Source organism: Orbicella faveolata, unplaced genomic scaffold (genome assembly GCF_042242905.1).
Source record: "Orbicella faveolata isolate gen_17 unplaced genomic scaffold, um_ofav_v1 contig_25, whole genome shotgun sequence".
NCBI classification, from domain to species: Eukaryota; Metazoa; Cnidaria; class Anthozoa; order Scleractinia; family Merulinidae; genus Orbicella; species Orbicella faveolata.
Genome location: NW_028301553.1, coordinates 16,576,792 through 16,602,429, shown reverse-complemented (window position 1 = coordinate 16,602,429; position 25,638 = coordinate 16,576,792). Strand labels below are relative to the sequence as shown.

Below are 25,638 nucleotides of genomic sequence, written 5' to 3'. Positions count from 1 at the left end.
TTCTTGCACGTTTTTTGCAACTTGTCGCGTTACCCAAGCAACAAACATCGGGCGGAAAATGATTTAAAACGCCTTGTTTTCTTTCAAAGCACTGAAATTGGCACATTACGCTGGTATGGTCATTGAAGTAAACAACAGAAAGAAATTGAATTCTTATTGGAGATGATTGACAATTGAAACGTCGCAGCTTCCTCAATGCATTGTAAGGTAACTTCTATTGTCATCTTGTGGATTAACCTAGTAAAGCATATCACGGGCGAGACTAAAGAATCGTTCTTATCGTCTGGAAGCGCTGTGAAGATCTTGCTTGAGAATATAGTTTGTAAATTGATTTTTTTTAATGTGTGTTAGACATTTCGATTCACTGCAACAAACAAAGAAATTAACGAAAGGAAGACCTGTGAGTTCGGGGCTGAAAGGGAGATTAGAAACAGTTTTTAGGTCGTGTTCTATTGGGATCAACCGTTTCAACCGCAACCGGTTTGGGTTGATACCGTTGGCATTTCTCATTAGAACACTTTCCAGGGGCGCCCAACGGATGGTTTCGGTAAATTATCTGTTCGGAAGGCCTCTAATCCCCTCTAATTTTCTGAAGAGAATTGTCACCTCGAACTTTCGTGATATGAGAAATTTAATGTCTGTTGTTTTCGGATCGTAAAAAAATGTTGTTTTGGGTACCGAAAAAAGGTCAGCTATCACTTTCGGAAAGGCGATAAGACCTAAGGTTTTCGGGGAACGGACAAAAAAGCCCTAATAAATTCGAGAATACCCAAGTTCCCCTAGAATAACCGAACAGATAAAAATTTTTTAGCGCAACCTAGAATTAACCTACAGAGCTTTAAAAGTACTCCAGATAGCCTAAAACAGCGTTTAAAAGCATTCGAGAGAAAACGGTCGTTGGATGCCCCTGACTTTCCAACCGTTTTATAGATTGAACCCAAATTGAAACGCCTTAACACCTGGGAACAGTCCTTACGCGAGCTACAATCACGCGACATAACCACAGAAATGCTTTTACGACCGTTTCAACCAGGTTTGAGACCGGTTGAAAAGGTTGCTCAACCAAACCAAAGGAAAACGGTTTTTCTTCAATAGAACACGAAAAACCCATCTAATAGAACATGACGAACTGATACATTCGATATTCAGTAAGTTTCTAGTTATTTGGGCTGATTGAGCCAGCCTCAAATAATGCAACTCTTGCTAGGCTAATTCGTCCGTTGCGTCAGCTACTGACCACCTTTCAGAGAATCTTAAATTGACGAACCGCTCTACTTTTGAATTTAGCAAACCTTTTTTATCGTCACCCTCGGAAGGTCTGCGTTACTTAAGGTGCTTGAAATATTGGTACAACATAAGCAGATATATTTCATTGCGATCTTCTCATGTATATATGAAAAAATACTCATCACTGACACGTAAAATGTGAACATTTTATGTGCTTAAAATGTTTATCATAATCTTAACTTCGTTTGTAGAGAACGTGCCCCAATTCTTTTTCAGCGTGAACAAGACTAGTTCTGTTGTTTATAGAAAAAAAATACCGTGAAATCCCACTTTAAAGCCACCCCTCCCCCGGTTATAAGCCCCCCCCCGCCCTGTTATAAGCCCTTCTATTTGCTAACAAAGATATTATTCCGGATATAAGCCCCCCGGATATATATAGGCCCATCTATTGTATAAGTGCGTTCCTTTGGCGTTTCTTTACAAAGATCAAAATTTTTTAATCGAAAGTTATAGGCTAATAGGGTAAAACGGTAATAATAGGGTAATAATGAGGTAATAATAGCTCTAAATGTAAAGGTATGTTAGATTTAATTCGCTTCTCAGATACGTTTTATCTCGTCATTCCGAAACATTTTTTTTATTCCGCTTATAAGCCCCCCGGGATATACGCCTCCCCCCCCCGGTTTATAAGCCCATTCAAAACCCCTTAGGAAGTTATGTAAGCCCAGGGCTTTAAAGTGGGATTTTACCGTATGGTAATTTAGCCACTAAAAGATAGAAGTAAAACTAAAAAGAATTAAGACTAATTTACATCATTCAGTACGGTATAATGAATATGTTTACATGGTTATCTGTAATTTCCATTATTCTTTTATAAAAATTCGAATTACATTTGAAGTCACTGCTAAAAGGGGTTGCTGCTTACGAGTGGTCTTTTCCTTTCGGAACGAAAGGTTTTAAGTTCCAATGTCAAATGCAAAAGCCAACACTTTTAATAAAATGACTTTTAAATGACATTTTACAGGAACTGAAGTAGCCACTGCTCAAAAATTCACCTCTTGAGATTAACACAATGTCAATGTATCATTTTATTAATACCAACAATAAGAGTGTATGTATGTGAACACGCTTTACACTCTCTCTTTTTTATAAGAATATGTTCTATAAGAATATCGAGGCTGAAATTTGCGAAATTTTAAGAATATTTTAAGAATAAACCGAGGCTGAGATTTTGAAAAGAACATAATTTTGTGGGTTAACAATTTGTAAATACTGTACAATTACTTGTTTTTAACTAAACCGTATAAATTTCTTCCCTTCTCTAAACGGCAAAACTAGCCAAAAAGTAACAAAACAGCACTAGCGGTATGTTTGATGCTAAAAACATTTCTGCAAGGAGTTATGTGCGTCATATCAGGCTGGCTCCAAAATTACTTTAACACCATCCAGACACCAAATACATTCGAAAACAGAAAATCGGCAGAAATATAAAAATATTCAGTCTCGGCAAAAAAAAAAAAGCTCCTCCCAATATTCTTATATAAAAAAAAAACGAGCGTGTGCCATTTCTCACGGAATACTTAAGTTTAAAACTGGCTTATGGGATCTGAGAACTTACAGCGAAGTCCTCCATGGCCAAACATGAATATCACTTCCGGCCAGACGTTTTCTTCTGATAGGTAGGTACTGTAATCGAACGGTTTAAGCAAGAGATCAACCGAGGTATATTTTCCGAACGGAAACCAACATTGAACAATTGAGTCCAAGAACCTAGCCAAGAACCTAGCCAATAAAATCATGTGTCTCTCTGGCCTTGCCAGCCAAGAGGGACAGGTGGCTCTGGGAATTCTTGCCAAGTCTTCAAACCGTTTTGTTTCCTTAATAGGAAATGATATCGGAGACAAAAATGTGTTAATCCGGACAAAGGCCAGCTGTTATGGACTCCACAAAAAGCCGAAATCACAGCTCTTTTAGAGGAAGCAACCGAAAAGTAGCGCAATCATGGAATCCATGTCCGTGTAACGCAAGGTGTTGTCCTTCAGTGCGTTACATGATTGGTGCATTTCTCATGTTGGGATTCGCTAATGTGTACGCCATGCGTCTTAATCTCAGTATGAGCCTCGCCGTGATGGTCGCTGATCTAACTGTCATGAGAGGTGGCAAAGAAGTGCAGGTAATTTGATTTAGATTGCTGAATGAGAACGAAACTCAAAACTTTCTTAATCTGTCAAAATACTCTGAACAAATATACTCTCGGCTAACATCCTTTTAATTCCCTGACTGATGATCGCTAGCGGTTGCTAGAAGTTCCAGATTTTGGTTGTTTGAATTAGCTTGATCGCACCAAATCTTTCCAGTCAACGCTATTTCTCGTAAGCTTAAAGTAAAATATCAAAAATGAGGGTCCGTATTTTACCGCATTTCCAAACGTTGAGAAGAGAGCAGCAAAGTGTTAGGAAGTGTTATGAGATCTCGTAAACCATGCGTGGTCTCTCTTGTTTGATATATCTTCTCGAGTAAAACTAAAACGAAGGGGAAGACGCATAGATAAAACTGAAAGAATCTAAGCTTATCAAGATCAGGTATTCAAACTCCACCATGGTTATGACTTCCTTGCTATCTTCTCATATGGAAAGCTGTGACAGATATAGGATTGAGTCCCCGAGCTGCATCTCTACTGAGATGCAGTAGAGAAACAAATCGGAGGTCGGAGAAATATAAATCTTCCTTGTTGCCGTTCGTTTCCACTTTACTCTGATTTGTGTTGTTGATTGCTCTGTTCTTTGCTGAAAGCTTACACGTTATAATTTCATCTGATGTAGGAATCTGCGGAGTTCTCTTGGAGCACTACAACACAAGGTGCGCCAGATTCTGTCTGTTTTTTACAGCTCATCCTGTTTTATTAACCTTTCTATCATCGATGCGTAAATATCATTTTAAGGTTTATCTTTTAAATCGCCTCTAGACTACTTCCTGGTAGCCTGCAGTACTGGCTTATTTTAGCGGACAAAAACTCAGAATTTCTTCGCAAAATATTTGGCCGCCATCTGGAATTTTTAAAGCAGAGGAAGGTTGGGGAGATAATGAAATTTCTACCGAGGAGGTGGGCGACAAGCGAAAGGGGCGATCACTGCTCACCCTAAATCGAACATGGCCGCTTGGTAAACGATAGCGAGCTCACAACAATAACTCGCGCTTCCTAATTACTTCTAGATGCCTGTAGAGCAGGCTGCTTTCCTGCTGACAACATTAAGTTGCGGTCAGGTCTGTGCAAACAACAATTTGATCAAAGTGTTCGAGCATGATTTAAGTTCATTTCATTAATCTAGCTTACTCTCACATGGATTCAAAATCTTTCGTATGTAGCAACCATATAGACTTAACTGATAAATGAAAAAACCCAGCTTGGGAAAAACATTGTTCGAGGTAACTTTTTCATGGTCTCAACGCCCTTGGACTTATAACTGAAAGATATGTTGGCTTTGATTTTGCGTTTGCAGTGAACTTGGTTATCGGTTAATAAAATTCGTGCAAGAGTGAACTAGTCATCGATCAGATAGAGCGAATGAGTCTCTTCCATTAATTAGATTCAAAACCAAATTAATCGGAACCTAGTCTACGAACACTTTTTCGCATTGGCACTCCTGTTGACATGTACCTGCTTCTATTCTCTCTCTATTTGCAGGAATTATTTTTAGTGCATTCTACTTCGGGTACATAATCACGCCTTTGCCCGGAGGACATTTGGCGCGAAAATTCGGCGGCGCCACAGTGATTGGCATAGCTGTAGGCCTCAACGGCGCCCTGACATTCTTCACCCCTCTAGCTGCGCGGATGCACGTGGCAATGTTTATGGCCTTGAGGATCGCAATAGGCGCGGCTCAGGTAAGAACGCGCTCGGATTTGTACTGCCTTTAAGGCCAGCTGACGAGTTTTGCTTGTCGAAGTAGTTAGTTCAAGTTGCCTGTACTGCAAGGTTTTAGGATTTTTTTTTGTTAATGTTTAGATAAGTACTGACCGTTAAATGAAAAAGATAAGTTGTGTGTTATGGTTATTCTAGTGATTATCATTATCATCGTTGTTGTTACTAGAGTTGTGTAAGGCCCCTGTCCACGCTACACCGAAGAAATTTGATAATCCAGCTTTTTCTTCTGCGGTTAGGCCTACCGTCCACAAAAATCCGTCACGAAATAAAACGGGGCTTTCTGAAAGCGCTCTTCAAACCAGAGGAATTTGAAAACGCCGGCTTTGCGTTTTAGTGTGGACGGAGAACATTTTGAAAACAGATCTTTTCAAAAACGATGACGTCACGATAATCAGGGATTTCTTTGTCAGAGTTTCGCTCAAACACAAATTCAAAATGGCCAGTGATTGCTGCGTTTTAATATTAAACATCTGCTGCATTTTCAGAATGAAAACGCCGTTTTCAAATTTGTCCGGCTGATTGGACGTTTCGGGGCCTAAATCAGGAAGAGAAAGTGTGTTTGCTAAACACGCACAAGAAACGTGTACAATTTGTGTGTTTGACCGTTTTTCTATAAGAGCCAAAAACGTTTTTCAGTGGGCGGCTGCCATTATTTTACTAATCTTTATTGTGATCTTAAATCTCTTAGGGGTTGGTTTTTTCAGCTGGACACGCAGTGTGGAGTAAATGGGCACCTCCTTTAGAGAGAAGCAAACTTGGAACGCTCAACTACGCAGGTAAGTTTAGAACGAGGTCCGTCCTTTCTTTTACGATTCCAGACGGAATAAGCACAATGCAGTTAAATGTATCAAACTAACACTTCTCTCTCACTTAAACGTACAAGAAAGTACACAGACTTTAACTTTCATACTTTAACCTTCATCGGACACAGTGTGAGAAGAGTGGAACCCCTCCTGAGATTTTTTTCCGATTGTGCAAAACATTGGCATTCTGAGTCCTTGCTAAAACGTTCCATAGTTGTTTCAGTTTACCCCTCACGAGTATTTTGAAGTCAGAAGTGTCTGTCCGCCATTTGAGGAGTTCCCATGACAACCATGAGTTTTAAATTTTTCAGTTATCCAAATTTCCAATTTTCAGAAACAATTCTTCGTTCTAATGATTATATAAGAGTTTTTTGAATAACATCAGGACGGCTGTAGGTACGTAAAATCACAAGAGGTAAACTAGCAGGTCACATCACGGTATATATAACTTTCTGATTCAGCAGTGTGATCACTGATTCGTTTTTCGACCTGTTTCTGTAGGAGGTCACCTGGGAATCATTCTTATCTTGTATCTGTCCGGCTACATTGCGTATTACTATGGCTGGCCCATGATATTTTATGTTTCTGGTAAGTACTAGCTCATTTATACAACGACAACTAATACAGATTTTCAGACAGTGTCGTCAATTGGACACTATTTTCGGATCGACACATAAATTTCGATTGAAAACGTTTGGAAATAGTCTTTAGGATCATGCATACAGTAACATTGAATCGGACTCTTTTTTCTTCGTGTGCTGTTTAATTTCTGCAGAAACACTTCTCAGTGGCATTTCTTTCTTATCATACATGAAGGGTCGGAAACTATTCGGACTGTAGTCTGGTATGATTCATTAGAAATCGGGAATACTTTGGGCGCTTGTCTTTCATCAATGAGGCGCCTCTCATTGCTAGCACTAGTGCGGTGTAGTAGTGTGAAATGTGATTGATTTTTCTCCGCAGGTGCAAGCGGGATTCTCTGGTCTCTTATGTGGCTACTGATGGTTAGAAATTCACCTTCAGAGCAGCCATGGATCAAAAGAGAAGAAGTGGAGTACATAGAACTTAGCTTAGCAGGGGATTTACAGAGTAAGGTATGGATAAAAACATACTTACGTAAGAGTATTGCTAAGTGATAACAAAAATCAGTTACTCTCATTCATTCGTTCTGTTGAGGGTACTAGACAAAGTCTCAATTTTTATTAGATCAATTATCGATTAGCTTGATTGCGTGCCTAGGTCTTAATAACGAACTTAGTTACAATGTTTACGTATGCTTATCTAGTTTCCTATTGGTTTTGTAATCGGAGCTTTTAGCGTCACCACGCGCATATAAAAGCTAGTTAGCGTCCTTTTAACAGAGTTTCGTAAGATTTCGCCTTGATCAGTAGTACCTTTGCTGTTCTTCGTTTCCTAACCTCGGCACAAGCGGGACCGATATGTAAGTGATTTTCGTAGTCTTATTTAGTTTGTTTAGATTTAGTTTGTTCTATTTTGGGCGAAAGCAGATATATGTACAGAATCGTACATAACACAATTTTGATTGTCTTGGATTCAAAAAGAGAACATCGCATAAATTAGAGCCTTATTTAGTGAACGCCCACATTTAAGACTACGCTATTCTGGGCTGTTGATCAGCCGCAAATGTTCATCTTTTGATTGTTTATGCAATCTCGAGTAGTTTTAACGTAGTTTATAATGATTTGTTTATGTTAATTTACGTTGTTCGTTGTTATTTTGTCGCGTTATCGACGTAGACACGTAGATTGTTACACGCCCCCTTGATCTTATGTTGCGCAGCATTTCAAGTAAATTGATTAGAAATTCGTTATATTATTATTTCAGTTTACGATCGTTACTATTTGAAGCAATAAATCGCCGTTAACCGTCAACTTGGTTTTCCGTGATCCTTGCTACCTCGCAGACGACCCGCCTTAGCAGACACGCCTTTAAGAGACACACCTCGAAGTTTGACTAGTTTTTAAGTCGCCGCAAGCGTTACACGTTCATTCATTCATTCATTCATTCATTCGTTCGTTCATTCGTTCTTTCGTTCTTTCTTTCCTTCGTTCGTTGGTTCGTTGGTTCGTTAGTTCATTCGTTCATTCATATATTCTTTCGTTCGTCCTTTCCTTCTTTCGTTCGTTCGTTCGTTCCTTCTTTCGTTCGTTCGTTCGTTCGTTCCTTCGTTCCTTCGTTCCTTCGTTCCTTCGTTCCTTCGTTCCTTCGTTCCTTCGTTCCTTCGTTCCTTCGTTCCTTCGTTCCTTCGTTCCTTCGTTCCTTCGTTCCTTCGTTCCTTCGTTCCTTCGTTCCTTCGTTCCTTCGTTCCTTCGTTCCTTCGTTCCTTCGTGCCTTCGTTCCTTCGTGCCTTCGTGCCTTCGTGCCTTCGTGCCTTCGTGCCTTCGTGCCTTCGTTCCTTCGTTCATACATTCGTTCGTTTGCTCGCTAATTTGTTTTTTTCGCTTATCTCATTTGCAGGATGTTCTAATTCCTTGGAAATCAATCTTCACTTCCCTTCCAGTTTGGGCAATCATAGTAGCGCATTTCACTCATGGGTGGGGTTTATACACCACGGTCGCAGAACTTCCTATATTTTACATTAAACGATTCAATTTCAACCTTAACGAGGTAAAGAAAACACGTTGAAGATCAGTTAATGAAATTTGTAGTGTAATATGTTAAATTATGCATAAAAAAGCTAATTGTAAAGGTATAACTCAAAAAATTCAAATGGCGCATCATAAAAGAACCCGAGACACTAAGCTGGGAAGCGGAGCTATGATTCCGCTCGATAGCTCACAAACTAACTACAGCGTTTGTCCATGGGACAACAGCATGGGTATTGGGAAACGGTACTAGGATTGATATTTACTGATCAGTTGCACTGCGAGCTCGAAGTTTCTATCGTCTGATATGTAGTCAGCGAGGGAAGCTTCGGCCCTAGCAAAGTATCAAAGTCGATAGAAACTAAAACCAACCAGTCGGTCGGCCTTCCCTCAGTGTCTACCAACTTTGATAGTCAACAGAAACCGGGAGCTCAACATTTAATTGTTAAATTCAGTTGAAACCTCTAGTATATGTCTCAGTTAGAATACGGTATGTTGCTTTGATATTTCCAAACTTCGTAGACAGTAAGGAGAATTCGCATCTTCATCATGGTGTTCAAGGGGTTAAGGTGATTGATTTCTCCTTAACAGGCAACTATTGCATCCACCGTACCTTTCTTGGTAACGTTTTTTGTTGTATTGATTGGAGGGCAATTAGCGGACTATCTTCGGGAACAAAGCATCTGCAGTACTGGAACAGTCAGAAAGATCTTCACTGCACTTGGTAAAGTAAAAAATAGCTGCACCTAGAATTCCGCTACACTGAGAGGGTTGCCTCAAGCTCGTGTCTATACTCATCATAGGTGTACGGGCACCTTCGGCCTTGGCGGGAGGGGGGGGGGGGGGGTGGCGGTGACCTTATTACCCGAAAAAATTACACAATGCCCGAAAGCGTGAGTGTTGTTGAAACGCACCCAAATCACAGTAAAAACAAAAACGTTCACAATTCTCACGCCTAATAAAACTGTTATCATTCCAAAAGTAGTTACTTTGAAACCCCGCATACTCTATGACCTCGATCGACAGCCTAGTAAAATCAGGAACTTGTAAAGAAACCGATAATTCTTTCTTTCTCGTACGAAAATGTCAAGAAAATTTGAAAACGGCTCTTTGTGGAGCCATTTAAAACGGCTCCTTTCAGAGCCACTACAAAAACAAAAGTAGGCATTTATAATTCAAGACTAAAGCTCAAAATGTTAACAGAGATGATAGTACAACACTATTTAATCATTGCTTATTACATGTAATAAGTTTAGGGGACTGGGTGTAAAAGCGAATGCAAAAACAGCATTCAGAACATTAAAGTTGCGCGCACAACGCCATAAATGATTACCCTATGAAGCCACCTTAAAGGGAGGGTTTCGCGGCTGGACGCATGCGCAAGTTATAACGTTAATCGTTCAATTTTATTTCTTATAAAAGCAATCGGAAGCGTGCAACAACAACAACAATACTCTATTTAACCACGCGACACCTAGGAGCGCAAGCGCTCGTTAAAACGTGTGCGTGAACTCAAAATTGTATAAAAGAAGAAAAAAAAAGAAATAGGATTATATAATCTATGTAAATATGTAACCAAATCACTCTTGCGTGAAATTTACCTTTGTAACTTTCGTAGTCAGTCGCAAAAACCTGACGATATACGTGAGAATTCTCATTGGAATTCCTTTCATATGTTCCGACTCCATGCATAAAGCACATTTTCGTTTTCGTATCAACAAAGACGTATTTCTAAAATCACAGACTATAAATTTGTGAAAGCGTAATCAAAGGATAGCCTTTGAGTAACTACACGGCTACACGAAGGCCAGCAGAATGCCTGATGTCCAAATTGTACGGAAGATGTAAGCGGATTTAGACAGAAAATGGCGGATTTAGAATTGAACAGCGAATTTGTTATTCGGGCCGAACCGTTTATTCTGGACCAGACGAACGAGTTATGTACTCGCATCTGATTGGTTTATAAACAATGGAATTGGATGCGGCTACATCACACATTGCACATGCGTCGAACTGTGAAGCTATCCCTTTAATACGCCACGTTCGATATATCAGTACTCTAACATGGCTCCGAGGCTTTCGGGTCAAAAGTGTAAATTTTTCTCTCTCTCATTTCCTAAAAGAGACTTGGCTACAAAGAAAAAAACACCAAATATAGAAGTTTCTCCTGAAAGCCTCGGAGCCATGTTAAAATATTGATATATTGAACGTGGCCTATTCTGTTTTGACAAGTAGGCTACAAGCCTGGTCTTGACAACCTTTTAGAATGTTTTCTCCCGAGTACGTTTGCCCAAATCATCAGCGTTTTGCCCGAAAATTTCAAAAATTCTGAAACTGAGGGGGCTGCAGCCCCCCCCCCCCGCCCTTTCATCGCTCCCCCGGCCCGTACGCCTGTCATATCATCATTTTTGTATCAGCCTTGAAGTAAAACGAAGATTAATTACATACAGCTGTGTCAAAATGCAGTACAGGGTGCGGCAAGGTGTGAATTGACGCCCGGTTAGGTTTATCATAGACTCGAAAACGCAACTATAGTCTGTGTCTTGGTTGCGAATCAAACGCCCTTTGTTCTGAGAATAATGAAATGGAAATTATCTTGACTGATTCTGACGTTGAATATGGACCTCAACAGGACACTGCTTTCCACCATAGAATGAAGCAATCAGCAGTAATACTTATCTTCCCCCTCCTCCCCACCTGGAATGGATGCAGTATATAACAGGCTATCCTTGGTAGACTTCATCGTTTTCGCAATCCCGATCGTTTTGGACATCTGGGTTAAAAGGGTTCTGTGAGAGTAAAGCATATCACTCAAGCTCACTATTAGGCCACTCCGCCTCTTGGGATACAGTTGAATATAACCTCATTTTCTCTATTTCTCTTTCATTTTAGGTTATGTTTTTCCGGCTGTCTTTTTCATTGTAGCAAGTTATTCATCCAATTCAAGCATTGTTCGAGCACTAATCGCACTAGGAATGGGACTCAATGGATTATCAATCTGTGGCTACTATGTCAATCACCTTGATATAGCTCCGCCCCTCGCTGGTGTTTTACTTGGAGTAACAGACACCATAGCAACAGTAGCGGGAATTGTGTCTCTCACACTGACTGGAGCTATCGTTCAACATCATGTAAGTACTGTCAACTCGCGAATATACGTCCAATTTAGATGTCGTTAATACATCTGAGGCTTGAATGATACACAAGACCCCTGGCACGACCAGCGATTGGGATCAAATCACCTGTAAAATTAATGCCGAAACGAGTCACTGTAAAGGTAAAGTCTGCATACGAGCCAAGTGGCCCATCAGGCCGGAGCTTATCTTCCGGTGTCAGTGACATGAAACAACTAAGAGCATTTCTACTTCCCCTGGATGGGATGCTAGTCCATAGCAGGGTTGCCCCTAGCATTACGTTCGCCGGTATCCATTTATACACCTGGGTGGAGAGAGGAACTGTGAGAGTAGTGTCTTGCTAAAGAACACAACATAATGTACTTGGCCAGGACTCGAACCCGAACGGCTCGAACGGGAGGCGTGCACGCTAACAATGAGACCACCGCGCCTTCACTTAATAAATTTACGAAGGATTATCCATGTCGTAACAGGAAGCGCTCAAAAATATGGAGAGCCCAAATCCTAGAGTGAAGGTCACTCTTTCACTGCTCCAATATACAGAAAGGGGTGGGGGAGGGGAAAATTTTCCAGCCCTTAGGGGGTACTGAGAGGGGCTATTGCTGTCCGTTTAAGTAAGTCGAGCACACGAAAACCAGCGAATGAGTGAAAGCGCCGAGCACGGACTGGAAGAGAAAACAACTAAGTGACTGAAACAACAACCGAGAAAGACTGAAAACGAGCTAGTTCCGTTTTATAAGAGTTAAAGTTCAAATATAATTGTAATTCTTTCTTCTTTCTTCTCAACAGAGTGCTGAGGAATGGAGAACGGTTTTCTACATAATGGGTGCGGTTTTTCTTTTGGGGGGGATATTTTATGTGTTGTTTGCATCTGGTGAAAAACAACCCTGGGCTAATGGCAACGAATACGACAAACTGACGACAAATGAGTCGTTAACGACTGAGTAAAAGATAGATCAGTTATCCCTTGGCCTTTTAAAAATTTATTCTTTTATGTTTATATGTAATTATTCAGCGCCATGAATTGTAAAAAAACGTTATGTCCATACCATTTAAATGTCAAGAAGGCAGAGTTAGGTACACTCTTTTTTTCGATAAGAACCTTTTTTATAAGAACGTTTAGGCTGAGATTAACCAAATTTTAAGAACGTATAAAGAACATTCCCCAGGCTGAGAGTCGATTCAGAACGTTTATATTTGCTAATCTGTTGATTTCTAAATTATCTTGTGTTCTCAAAAAAAACTGTCATGTTTATCATGTGTAATACATGGCTTTACGTTCTTTATTTCAAGAACGAATTAAGAACATTCCTCAGGTTGAGAGTCGATTAAGAACGTTTATATTTTGCTAATCTATATATTAAATGGCAAACATAAAATAAAAGCAACAAAAAAATGTAAATCAACCCAAATACTTAAGGGCTTTAACACAAAATCAGCCTTTGCTGAAAACCATTCTCAGAAATCCTTCTGTTATAGCCTAGAAAAGAGGTAGATCTCTCAAAGACACGCTCGTAAGAGCCAAATTATGAGAGACACATGTAATCACATCACATCTATTATTTAGGGAGTCCGTGCTGGCCTGTCTTCCTTATTTTTGTACCGTGTAAATTTAAGAACATCTTAAAAACGTTTTCAGCCTCAAATCGCAAAAAAAAAAAAAAAAAGAAGAACGTTCAGCCTCAGCTCCAAAATTAGACGTTCTTATATGGTAGAACACTTCGAGCTTCTTCGGTCGTTTAAGGAACACAAAACATTCACCTGCAGCTGTTGGTCTCTAAATTATCTTGTGTTCTCAAAAACTGTCATGTTTATCATGTGTAATACATGGCTTTGCCTTCTTTATTTGTTGAATAAAATTCAACAAATAAATTGCGTCTAAATTTTAGGCCTATTAGTTGATCATATCTACGTGTTTATTTGCGCCATTTGAATATTAAATAATATAAATGAAAATTTGTGTCAATCAAAATGAGGGATATTTTTAGATCGAGACTCGCAAGGTGCTCGTTCTATAGCAGTCTTGTTGCACGGACATACTGAAACGATAGTTAGCAGCAAATGATCTAGTTATATCTGCTCACAAGAGGAGCCCATGATGTGGCAACGTTCGCCACGTGCAGCGGTGAGATGATTAGCCTGCAGAACAGGCGGATTAGCGGGCTCTAGCGCGGCAGACGAGTTCGCGCGCGGGAGGCGCGAGAATGAGCGCGAAGATATGTTACAGAAACAATTATAACAAACATGGCACACGCGAGAACGAGAACGTGTCCTAGGAACATGTTACAGCGACTTTTCCCCTTGTGTATATCCTGATATATCTTTTTAAAGACGTCCCATGAAGCTAAATTAGTGGTCAGTCCCTTTTGCCCCATCGGGATTCGCACGCTCTCGTGTGATTTCGCCCTTGACATCTTCTCCACCCACCCCTCTGTTACTACGCTTGACACGCAAGCGTGACGGAATTTGAATGTATGGTAACGCAGATGAAACCGCGCTCTCTCAAGGATTCACCCAATCTCGTTCCCAGAGTCTTCGTTCTCCTTGACCAGCGGTCGGAAAACGAGAGCTCTGGGAGCAACCATTTTGAAATAACCGAATTCTGGTAATTCTGCACATCCAGTTTCACTGCGCAGTCTGCATCTATGGCGCATGCCTGAAATGGTTACTCCCATAAACACAGCGGTCAAATGCCGGGCATGCGCAAATGGGTACATGTTTTGGCAGCCGCGCACCAATTTCCCGCGCAAAAATTTAAAGGAAAACATGGGAAACAACCGGTGTCACGCAAAATTTACGAAAAAAAATTGAAAAGTTCATGGAAATCTGTAAAAGGAAAAGAAAGTAGGTAAAAGGAAAACTTAAGACTTTTCAGACACAAAGTTAATTGAGTTACCTGTATTCTGTTGATTTACCATTTTGTTTTGAGCTTTACCAAAAAAGTTTAGAAGTCTTGAAAACCCGTGTCATGCTACGAACCGACGGCGTCGTATATATTTTTTTGTTTTTATTAATCGTACGATGCGTGACGCCGGAAACGGACGACAAACGGTGTGTAAAAGAAGGAAAAATGGAAGAAGAAAAAGACAATTGCAGTCATTTGGCTTCGCTCAGACGAGCTGGAAAAATTTTGGCAAGGACTGTGGGGATTCCATCCGGATCCAGGATTTGTCTGAAGCACAGCAACGAGATGAATCGAAACGACAAACGATGTTCATGTTCATCGTCATGGGGGCATAGCTGGCCAAAATACCGATCCCAAACCGCCTGTACCTGGTCTTTGACCAGGTGGGAAAATCTTTTCTAAACTACAAACCTGGAAAAAACTGGTGCACTAAATGCAAAGTCGAGGCGGACAGAAAATTCAGGGAGCACGGAAAATACATACCGCGGAAAAGAAAGAACTGCAACAAACAGAAGGTAGCACAATTTTTAACTCTTATTTCTGTTAGCTCTCGTTGTAAAGGCTAAAACATAAACAAATATATAAATAACGAGGGAAATGTCATTTATAGGATGCCGATGACTCACGAAAAGAACAATGTCATTTTGACCGCCTTTTAGTCGCTCCAATGCTTGTACATGCGCAGACGTTTGACCGCTGTGTTACTCCCAGAGCTCTCGTTTTCCGACCGCTGGTCAAGGGGAACGAAGACTCTGGGAACGAGATTGGGATTCACCGAACTGGAAAGAAGCCGCAGCTTCGGAAAAACAGTTTTAGAGTGCTAAGCTTAGTCCGGAGCCTATTCCTTTGCGTACAAAGAGAAAGCGCTTCACACGGCAAATTACCTTTGTGTTAAACGAGATTCTGATATCAAGTTACGATCTTCAGGCGGTAAGTTACTTTTAATTGTCTGTGATAACGGCTTTCAGCGGAACAAAATAGGAAAGCGGACTATAGTTAGAAAACAAGACTATCTACCAGCATGCCAGGAACTGACTGATGAGAGCACTCCAAATGATCGCGCGCGATTGCATAACTTCAAGTTATTCGGTTTTGGCCGTTTTACTTTTCTCGCAGCTTTCATGAGAACTTATTTCTCTAGCTCGTCTGGAAAGCGAATAAAAGCGACTTCAAACAGAACTTACTGACGAAATGATTCTGTTTGTTCTGTTTGTTTAACTTCCTCGAATTTGTAGCCTTGAATTCCCTTGCGATCAACGGATGGACAGTGTCAGAAATGCGCACGGAAACCATCTTTTTTTCTTCCAATTAAACACACTTTGTTATGGATAACAAACGGCTTTTCATTAGTTCTCGATCATATTTGCATAACAAGATAGTCGCTATCGGTTAAGTAGACCATCGTGCCAGACATCTTGGTTTCTTTGAAATGCTCACAGTGCAATTCTTTCAGCACAAAAGCAGTTCAATATGTGAAGAACTATTTTCGTTTAGTTTATAATATTTGTAGAATATTCTAACGAAATTCTACTAATGAAAAAATAGGTCCACATTTTCAACAGAGAGATGTTGAAATGTTGTACACAGTGTGCGAGAAACTCAAAGCGAGTTCTCAACACTCTTTTCTTCTATAAGAATATTGTTTTCTGGCCTAGGCTATTCTTACTTTCCTTCCGATGTTAGGCTGAAAATATTCCTGTGAATATTCTTAGATTAGATTTCAAAAAAAAAATTCAAAGTAGACTATGTCGATAAAACGTCAGATTATCTGTCCTTCATGACATTGATGCGTTGAAGTAATTTTGGAACCAGACAACAGGCAATAAGCCTAATTTGACACATATAACTTCTTGTAGAAATGTTCTTAGCATCGAACACACGGCTAGTGCTGAGTTTGTTATTTTTTGGCTAGTTTTGCCGTTTATAGAAAGGAAGAATTTTATACGGATTAGTTAAAAACATAATTGTTTTGTCTATTTGCAAACTTTCAACACACAAAATAATATTCTCTTCAAAATCCCAGCCTTGGGTTTATTCTTAAAATATTCTTAAAATTGCAGCCTCGATATTCTTGTAAAATGTATTCTTATAAAAAAGAGTGTATGTAAGCTTATGTAGTTTTTCCGCTTCATTTTAGAACTGTATCGTGCTAAAATAGGAACCGTAGGAACTGAAATAACGATTATCTAGCTAAGGCTGGTTTTCTCTAGCCCATTAAGACTAATAACCATAAACTTGTATAACAAATGGTTTCATCTAAGGCGAGATTTAAACTTTTGCCTTGATTGACCATAACTGGAGTGAGTTGATATAAAACGTTCAATATAAAAATTAGATTGAGGCAAACTCCCTTTCTAACTTGCCGCCAAACAGCATAGACGTAATAATTAAAACGCTGTTTCGTTTCATGGTTAACTTTAAATGACGGGAAATCACTTTTACCAGCTGAAAAAAGTATTTCAAGTTTTACCAGGATGACCTTATGTCCCAGCCGGGACGATGAGGGTGAGTGACCTGCACTGAGTCCGTCCGGGTTGAAAATAAAAACAAATGCGAAAGTGCAAAAAGTCCAAGTTTTGGCCATTTGGTGCAAGCCGTTTGCACGGGTTTGTTACAAAGCTGTGATATTCTATTTACTTTTTCGATGACTTTGAGCAAAACTAAAAGAGAGTCAGTGACTGCAACTTCCATTTTAACTTGCGTTTTTGGAAATTCTGTATTATTAGTTTTTATTATCAAAACATTGTATTTAACTTTTTATAGGAAAAGCTATCGGAGACAAACTGCTGTTTTTTATCCAGACAAAGACCGCCTGCAATGGAGTCCAGAAACACAACTGGAAAAGGTAACAGTAAAGTGACACAATCGGGCAATCCATGCCCATGTCACACAAGGTGTTGTCTACCAGTGCGTTACATGATTGGTCTGTTTCTTATGTTGGGATTCGCGAATGTGTATGCCATGCGTGTAAATCTCAGCGTGGCTCTTGCAGTGATGGTGGCTAATCATTCTGTCATCAGCGATGGAAAAAAAGTACAGGTAAAACATTTAATTAACGTATTGTGTCATGAGAACAAAACTGTGAGAAGGTGCCGACTAGCCACCCTTTGGGGCCTGAGCGTTTGTCAACGATTTAAATGGTGTCGAGGATTTAAGTCTACATTATCACTCCTTGTTAGTTTTCAGCTTCTCCAGTTGTGACATTTGTGAGAGACTTAGCGGCAAAAAATTATCTTTCATTTTATATGACTGAGTGGGGCATATTCTGTCGGTATCTTCCCTTCTTGTTTACGACCTTTTGCTTCTTTTTACTTTATGCAGGAATCTGCAGAGTTCTCTTGGAGCACTACAACACAAGGTATACCGTATTCATTATCTACAAGTGTTATAATTAATGCTCATCTGTACAACCGTTTAATGTTAGATTAGGTCCCGTCCACACTAATCCGTCACGAAAACGGAGCTTTCCGAAAACGCTGTTCGTGTTTTAAGAATTTGAAAACGCCGGCTTTAAGTTTTAGCTAGTGTGAACGGAAAACAGAGCATTTTTCGAAAACGATGATGTCATGATAGTCATGTGATTTCCCTGCCTGGGTTTTCCTCAGACACAAATTCAAAATGGCCAGTGATTGTTACGTTTTCAAATTTTTCCGGCGTAGTGTGAACGGAAAATATTTGATGCGTTTTCAGAGTGAAAAAGCCTGGTGGTTTCTTTTGGAGGTCCCATATGGGAAAATAACTCTCTTAAACTTCATCCCGTTTTGCCTAGTGTTATTTGTAAAGTCACAGCGTCTAAAATTATTCTTTCTGTCTTCAGGATTCATTCTTAGTGCATTCTACTATGGATATTTACTCACGCATTTGCCAGGGGGATATTTGGCGCGAAAACTTGGCGGCGCCACAGTGATAGGTGTGGCGGTAGGCGCCACGGGAGCCCTGACTCTTTTCACTCCCTTAGCTGCAAGAATGCGCGTGGGAACGTTAATTGCTTTGAGAGTTGCCATGGGCCTAGCAGAGGTAAGAAAGCACGCGCGGGTAATGAAAAATCTGTTATTTAATGAAAAAGGATTGCTGTTCTCTCCACTGTTCTTTTTATTTTCTTATCGTTGTCATAAAAGTGGGTTTGTTTGGGCCATAGTTTATAGAGGGGAATGGTTATGAAGCCCGGCAAACATCAAAGGAACAAACAAAGATGGCAAGATTTATGTTGGAAGGTCCAATCGTTTGTTTTGCCTTCATACACTATGCAATAGTTACGCAACCAAAACATTTCTATTGATTAGTTCTTCGGTCAGCAGTAAACAACTATTGTGTTTTGTGCACGGTCAAGGCCAAAAAAGAGAACAAAACCGCACAACAAAGAACTTTGTCGAGTTTCATAACCATTCCCCTCTATTAACTATGTTTGGGCCAAATACAGACTAAAAAGGCACAGTGTGCATAATTCTCCATAAGATCAAAATATGCATTCCATGTATACGAATATCTATACTACACACACAGAGCATATATGCAATTGCCTTTCTAATATTTATTTTCCCAAGGGATCAGTATTTCCAGCTGGACACGCGGTATGGAGTAAATGGGCTCCTCCTTTAGAGAGAAGCAAACTTGGAACATTTAACCCCTCAGGTAAGCAGTTAATTAATCGATGGGATCCGGTGTTCTTCTCGAAAAACAAGTGGTAATGGAGACCAGAAACAGAACTCACCTTGTTATAAAGGTCGCCTGGCCTTGCCTGGTGCCAACAGACGCCCTGAGTCTTCTGTGCATCCCATGCGCAAGGTGATATGTCGGATGTTTAAATTAAACACAAAATGCCATACCTGTCCACTCCAATACTTTGACATCTTAGTTATAAAAACTTGTCTTGTTCGTGTGGAAGAGTGTTAAGCATGTAAAACCCATTCATAGACACCAGATGGATCCTATATTTAGTGCTAAGTTATTCAGGCTCCGAAATGTGACGGAAAGAATAGCGAGGAAATTAAAAGAACTTTTGTATTGCGAGACTACGCATGTAGACGCCAGGCAGGCATGAGATAAAAGAACCTATTTATGTCATCATATTATTTAGCCATCATGGTAAGCGTTTTTGTTTTTATTTTTATTTTATTTTTGGCGGTTTTCAATATTTTGGGGGCGTTGTTAATAAGCATTTATTACGCTCGCGCTTGCTGGATATGAGATGATTATAGCCAACTCATATCCAACGTGCGCTACATAATATCAAAGTCTTTGCAATCATTAGCGTGAGATGGTTTGACGATTTTTCTTCCAATAAGTTCAAAGTCTCTGAAGGAGGCGCTCATTTTTGTCTTCTTTTTGTAGGAGCAGTAGCAGGAATTATTATTTCTATGTTCCTGTCTGGATACCTTGCGGACCACTATGGTTGGCCTTGTATATTTTACGTTTTTGGTGAGTTTTGGTTTGTTGATGTTACTCTACTCTTTTGGGATTTTTTTTTTCGTCAGACAGTAATTAGTACGCTGGACAAAACTTTTCTGGATAGATGTCTTACAACAAAAAATCAAAAAAAGCAAAGTGATGCAAATAATGTTTTGTTTTTCTTAAGCTTGGGAAATTACTTTCATGTAGATGAAAGATTTGCCTTACACCGTATCCAACTTTGGTAACTGAATCACAAAAGTGTGCAAACTCACGTGGTTTAATTTCTTAGAGAAAAGAGTAACATTGCAAGTGTTTTTCTGCGAAGAACATTGTTACGTGCTAGTGGATTTTTTGTCAAGAATTTGACATGAAAGCATGAGAAAGACTTGACAACCTATTTGGCCATTTAAATGCGATACTGTCTTCAGAAATTCATCTTTAAACTGGCTTGCCACTAGATCGGTTGTTGTTACCGTTTTATAGGGATTGCGTGACATCCGGGAGACTAAGTATGTATAACTTACACCATGTGACCTAGTTGGTTTTCGAAGTCGTCGATCGATTGTAATCGGAGGTTTTATCCTGAATTTTACCCAGGAGTTTTAGTATTAAAATCGTTGAGTTTCAAGAGTTTTGAGTCAAGTTGATAGTGGAATCAACATCGGCCTTCCACCTGTTTTGAAGGTGTTAGCATGTAGCTCGCGCTTCGCACAAGCCACAAAATGCTGCTTTGTTCAATTTAATGAAACGTCGTCGGTCAAGAACTTCCGACACTGCTCTTTGTGCTTCTCAGAAAGTTGCCGCACCTGTTTATGGGCTCGTCTGCGTGATCTATATGAAAAGAACTTTCCATGTGTGGAATTTAATAAAGTTTAAGTCAATCACAACATTTTTTGTGTCACTTTGCTTGTCTTAATTTTTTGTCGTACTAGAAATTCTACGGCTGCGTTTGTTGACATTTGTTAAAAAAATGCTGCTTGTTTTTATGACTGCGAGGTTACACGAGAGAGATGTAAAAGTGGGCAGTATGCTTTTTATATCTACCCCGCATTAGGTACCAGTGGGATCATCTGGTCTCTTACATGGCTTTTAATGGTCAGGAATTCACCTTCAGAGCAACCATGGATCTCGAAGGAAGAAGTAGAGTACATAGAGCTTAGCTTAGCAGGTGATTTACAGAGAAAGGTATGGAGGGAAACTTGGCTTGTATCGCAAAATTATCTCAAATGAATACAAAAGGATCTAGTGGCTGAGTGACAGGCCGACAGACCTACAGACCGACAGACCGACAGGTAGACCGACCGGCAGACTGTTAGACAGACAGACTGACAGACCGACAGATCAACAGTTTAACAGAAGGACAGGCAGGCTGACAGACAAATAGACAGACAGATAGGCCCATGCGACAGGCCAAAAGGTCTATCCGAAAGACCGAAAGACTAACAGACCGGATATAGCTTGACAGCCAACTAACCAATAGGGTGAAAGACCACTTGACTCGGCTAACAGACTGTAAGACTAACAGACAGATCAGACAGACCGTGGGGACAGACAGAAATTCATTCATTTATCTATCAGTCCGTCTATCGATCCATCTTCTCATTGATTCATGGTATATATTCATTGATAACTCACCTCGTTACAGGATGTTCCAATTCCATGGAAATCAATCTTGAATTCTCTTCCAGTGTGGGCAATCGTTGTGGCGCATTTTTCGCAAGCGTGGGGAGCATACACCATGATTTCAGAGCTTCCTTTATTTTTTACTCAACTTTTTGATTTTGGTCTCGAAAAGGTAAGATGGAGTAAATCAGTAAAAAAAATAATAAAACCTTGTGTCAAATAATTTAGCTTAAACAGACTAAGTAGGGACACTTCTTAGAAATGAAATTAAAATTGTATATTATCCTAAAAAATGACAATATTTAGAGAGGAAGCCACATCAACATTAGCAGGTTTTCATGTGGGTCCTCTATCTTAATCGAATTGGAATTTGGAGTGCTGTTTTCTGTTTTTGTGGAGGGAGGAAAACCGTGAAAAACCCTCGGAGCAAGGCGAGAACCAGCAATAAGTCAACCCACATATGGCATCGGGCCGGATGAATCAAACCCGGGCCACATTGGTGGAAGGCGAGCACTCATCCCTGCTTCCTGATATAACACCAAATTCTCAGAGCTATCAATAGAAGAAATATGCGACAACCGTTAAGCAGAATTCACATGTTGATCGTGGTATTGTATTCAACAGCTAAAGATGATTGATTTTTCTTTACAGACATCTATTGCATCCTCTATACCTTATGTGGTGACGTTCTTTGTAACGTTGCTTTCTGGAATAGTAGCGGACTATCTTCGCAAGCATTATCTTACAACAGGAACAGTCAGAAAGATATTCCATACAACCGGTAAAACAAAGCTTTAAGACTTCCCTGGAGTTTTCTGTATGGCATTGACGAGGATGTTCGTATGCCTTGAATGAAATAAGTCAAGCTCCTAGAAATTGTGTAGACAGAAACAACCGAATCATTTCAAAAGAGTGATGTTAGCTTATCGTCCTTACGTAAAAACGCAAAAATTTCTACAAAATTTCTGTCTGAAACTTCCGTGTGTCTCTGATCACAGTGAAGGAAACGATGCATCTATACACATGATTTAGAATTCTGCTACACCATATGTACAGCCGGAAAAAAAAGAAAGAACTCTGCCTTCAAGACGATAGACGAGATAGAATACCAGGTTGGTTTGTAACTCTGATTTCCGTAGAACAAATCGACTGGTAGATTGCTACTCAGTTTTCTTAGGGATGTTACTCCCGGCCGAGGCAGATTACACATAGAATGCCCGATTTCCCGCAGAAATCGGCGGTACTCATTCAGTTTAGTCTCTGATGTGGAGAGCGACGGACAAAGTTAAAAAAAAAATTTCTTGCCAAAGATTAAACAGTGTGCACGTGATCCCAAGCTGGGCTCGAACCAGGACCGCTTGATCCGGAATCCAAAGGTCAGATCCCACGCTGAATTAGTTCAATGTTTTGTTCGTTTCTGTTTTACTTTAGGTTCTGTTGTTCCGGCTCTCCTCCTCGTAGCATTAAGCTATTCATTTAACTCTGACCTTGTTGTGGTACTTCTCACTCTGGGAGTGGGACTTCAAGGATTAACAGTCAGCGGCTTCGCTGTCAATCATCTTGATATAGCTCCGTCTTTCGCCAGTGTCTTGCTTGGAATAACAGACACTGCAGCAACAACAGCGGGAATTTTGACGCCTACCCTGACGGGAGTTATCGTCCAACGTCATGTAAGTACTGTGAAATGGGCGCCATGTAGCCACAGTACGACCTTCATGATACCTCCGATCAGAATCTAGGAAAGGCATCATATCACCAGTGGACAGGCTTGTTCCCAGCGCTCTCCTCTTGAAACTTCAATGGTTAAGTCCTGGGTGCAAGGTTGACCAGTAGGATCCGCATCCGCCAGTACCACCTATACGTAGTTAGTATACTTGCCTGGATTTATGAAAACGGTGTTTCTTAAGTCGGTGATGTCAAAATCCAAACGAATGTCAGTCGTCTTTTCCTCCCACTCTCTCTCTCTCTTTCTCTCGCTCTCTCTTATCTTCCTTCCATTTTTTAAATTGCTGCCGGTTTAATTTAAAAACTCCAACAGTCATCCCATCACCATCAGTATTATATCGGACAACAAGCTTTGTAAGTTACCCTCAAGAAGTTGTCTTTTTTTTTGTTTCAACAGACTGCCTTAGAATGGAGGGTCGTCTTCTTCATAACCGGAGCGGTTTATCTTCTTGGCTCCATATTCTATGTACTGTTTTCCTCAGGAGAAAAACAATCATGGGCTGTGAACAATGAATATGATAAGTTGTCTGAGAAGGACTCAGACATTGACGAAATGGCCGAGATGGGCTACTGATGGCATCGACAAAGTCAGGTTACACAAACTGAAAAAGAAGTTGACGTTTTAAGGAAGATTGACAATATGTCCTATCACAAGCTTATACAGGAACCTATTGCCGTTGATCCTACGGAACCACACAGTTAGAAAAGACTGGGAACTAGCTCGGCGCGTTGGCATGTTTGCGATCTTTTGGGTCAGCGCATAAATAGATAGCGATTCTAAGCTAGACTGTTTCTCCAGTCGTAGTGTGAAAACCAGTATATCTGTTGCACAAATCGCTGATTGATTGACAACAATCAAAGCTTAGGAACCCGGAACCAAAGCAATACCAGAAGCCATTGCACCACTGGCTTCGGCGTGATTATCCCAGAAGCCCTTGCGCCATGGAGTTTCTTGAACCGCCTTGCCGCAGTGCGTTCAAGAGATAGTCAGTGCCCGAGTATGAGTATACTACAACCTTTTAACAAAATAAGAATTTTAAAACAACATAATAATAACAGAATAAACAGACGATGAAATACAAAGTGAGCTCCAAGTATTTCTTCTCTGTTCCTCACATTCTCGTTGAAGCCCTGTTTTAACACGAGACAATTAAAATTGTCTCTTTGGCGTGCAAAGCCGTCACGCATCAAGAAGTAAGCTGGCGTGACAATTCTTAATAAAGTAAATTGATACATATTTGCGGATAAATCACACCCGGGACATGTCAGGGCAAAGATAAAAGCAAGTTGCAGAAGCTATACATTATTCATTTTTGGTGCAATTTCAGCTTTTTGAAAAACTTACAAGTGCAAATTAATTCCAAATTGAACTAGAAAAACCGTATGATTACTTATTAATAATATAAACATGAAAAAAAATTGCGTAGAGGAAGTGCCGGAAGACCTTTCTTGAAGACATGTTTTCTCATTCGAGAAAACTTTTTTCAAAGTTTCCCCCCCAAAATTTTCGACCTCATTTTACGTAATATCATTGTCTTCTAAAATTTCCTATTGTCTTTCAGCCAATCATAATTCAGAATTACGATGTGTAATTTGCTCTGGGGTTACATTTTTTTCACCGGTGTTACACTTTTTGCACTGGTGTTACACTTGAACTGCACTGCTCTCAGCCAATCAGAATCGAGTAATTTTTTCATGTATATTATTAGAGTTGGAACGTGACCTACCATATCAGGCCCCCCATATCAGACCCCCATATCAGACCCCAACTTACAATATGAGACCCCGACCTACCATATCAGAGCCCGATCAAATCAGTCGGGTTTAACTGTTTTATGTTAATTGTTGTGCCAAGTAATTAAATACAGTAATTCTTCAGTAGTGTATTGAAATTATCATGAAATATGGCTATTACGAATAACAAAGTGCAAGTTCACCCGGAAGAGAAAGTCGCCATTGTTGCTACTTCTTTTCCAGCCTATAGACTTCTTCTTACCGTATTCTGGCACTATTTTTTAGGAAATATATAAATGAAACATACTTTGAAAATATATTTTTGAAGCTAGCATCGGTCCAAAAACGCTGTAAGATAGTTATAGCTGGTTTTCACATGACGTCACTAAAATTCGAACTACAAAACTATTGATCTTCCTGAGATTTTACCTAAATGATGTATAAAAGCGGATGAAAACTAATATTCATACAAATTTTCGCTCCGAATGGGTTCTTGGTTTTGTGATATACTACGCTTGAATTTCTAAGCTTTTGCGTGACGCGGCATTTACATGACAGCCTAGAG

General features: G+C 40.0%; 2 protein-coding genes across 4 annotated transcripts; both read left to right on the top strand.

Annotated features, from left to right (window-relative positions):
• The first annotated feature begins 36 nt into the window (after positions 1 to 36).
• Positions 37 to 13,368, top strand: LOC110052223 (vesicular glutamate transporter 2-like). The gene is made up of 11 exons (XM_020758332.2): positions 37 to 207; positions 3,113 to 3,400; positions 4,050 to 4,086; positions 4,913 to 5,112; positions 5,841 to 5,928; positions 6,457 to 6,543; positions 6,919 to 7,049; positions 8,434 to 8,583; positions 9,153 to 9,285; positions 11,454 to 11,692; positions 12,485 to 13,368. Exons 2-11 carry the CDS (start codon positions 3,164 to 3,166, stop codon positions 12,641 to 12,643), a joined length of 1,461 nt encoding a protein of 486 aa, XP_020613991.2. The 5' UTR covers positions 37 to 207; positions 3,113 to 3,163; the 3' UTR covers positions 12,644 to 13,368.
• A 117-nt stretch (positions 13,369 to 13,485) lies between these two features.
• LOC110052262 (sialin-like) lies at positions 13,486 to 24,422 on the top strand. 3 transcript variants are annotated; one of them, XM_089294222.1, is made up of 11 exons: positions 13,486 to 15,530; positions 17,364 to 17,639; positions 17,922 to 17,958; positions 18,418 to 18,617; positions 19,145 to 19,232; positions 19,932 to 20,018; positions 21,046 to 21,176; positions 21,637 to 21,786; positions 22,266 to 22,395; positions 23,046 to 23,284; positions 23,737 to 24,422. In XM_089294222.1, the coding sequence occupies exons 2-11, from the start codon at positions 17,418 to 17,420 to the stop codon at positions 23,911 to 23,913; spliced, it is 1,461 nt and encodes a 486-aa protein (XP_089150348.1). In that variant the 5' UTR covers positions 13,486 to 15,530; positions 17,364 to 17,417; the 3' UTR covers positions 23,914 to 24,422. The 3 variants fall into 3 exon arrangements, with proteins under 3 accessions (XP_089150348.1, XP_089150350.1, XP_089150349.1); XM_089294224.1 differs by having other exon boundaries at positions 13,486 to 17,445; XM_089294223.1 differs by lacking the exon at positions 13,486 to 15,530 and having other exon boundaries at positions 17,326 to 17,639.
• Positions 24,423 to 25,638: the final 1,216 nt, after the last annotated feature.

Bases quoted from the DNA above. Each gene is read 5' to 3' on its own strand.
- LOC110052262 (XM_089294222.1), top strand. From the start codon at position 17,418: ATGGAGTCCAGAAACACAACTGGAAAAGGTAACAGTAAAGTGACACAA. The intron at 18,618-19,144 runs GTAAGAAAGCAC...TATTTTCCCAAG, and splicing joins TTGCCATGGGCCTAGCAGAG to GGATCAGTATTTCCAGCTGG. The intron at 21,787-22,265 runs GTAAGATGGAGT...TTTTCTTTACAG, and splicing joins TTGATTTTGGTCTCGAAAAG to ACATCTATTGCATCCTCTAT.
- LOC110052223 (XM_020758332.2), top strand. From the start codon at position 3,164: ATGGACTCCACAAAAAGCCGAAATCACAGCTCTTTTAGAGGAAGCAAC. The intron at 4,087-4,912 runs GTGCGCCAGATT...CTCTATTTGCAG, and splicing joins TTGGAGCACTACAACACAAG to GAATTATTTTTAGTGCATTC. The intron at 5,113-5,840 runs GTAAGAACGCGC...TAAATCTCTTAG, and splicing joins TCGCAATAGGCGCGGCTCAG to GGGTTGGTTTTTTCAGCTGG.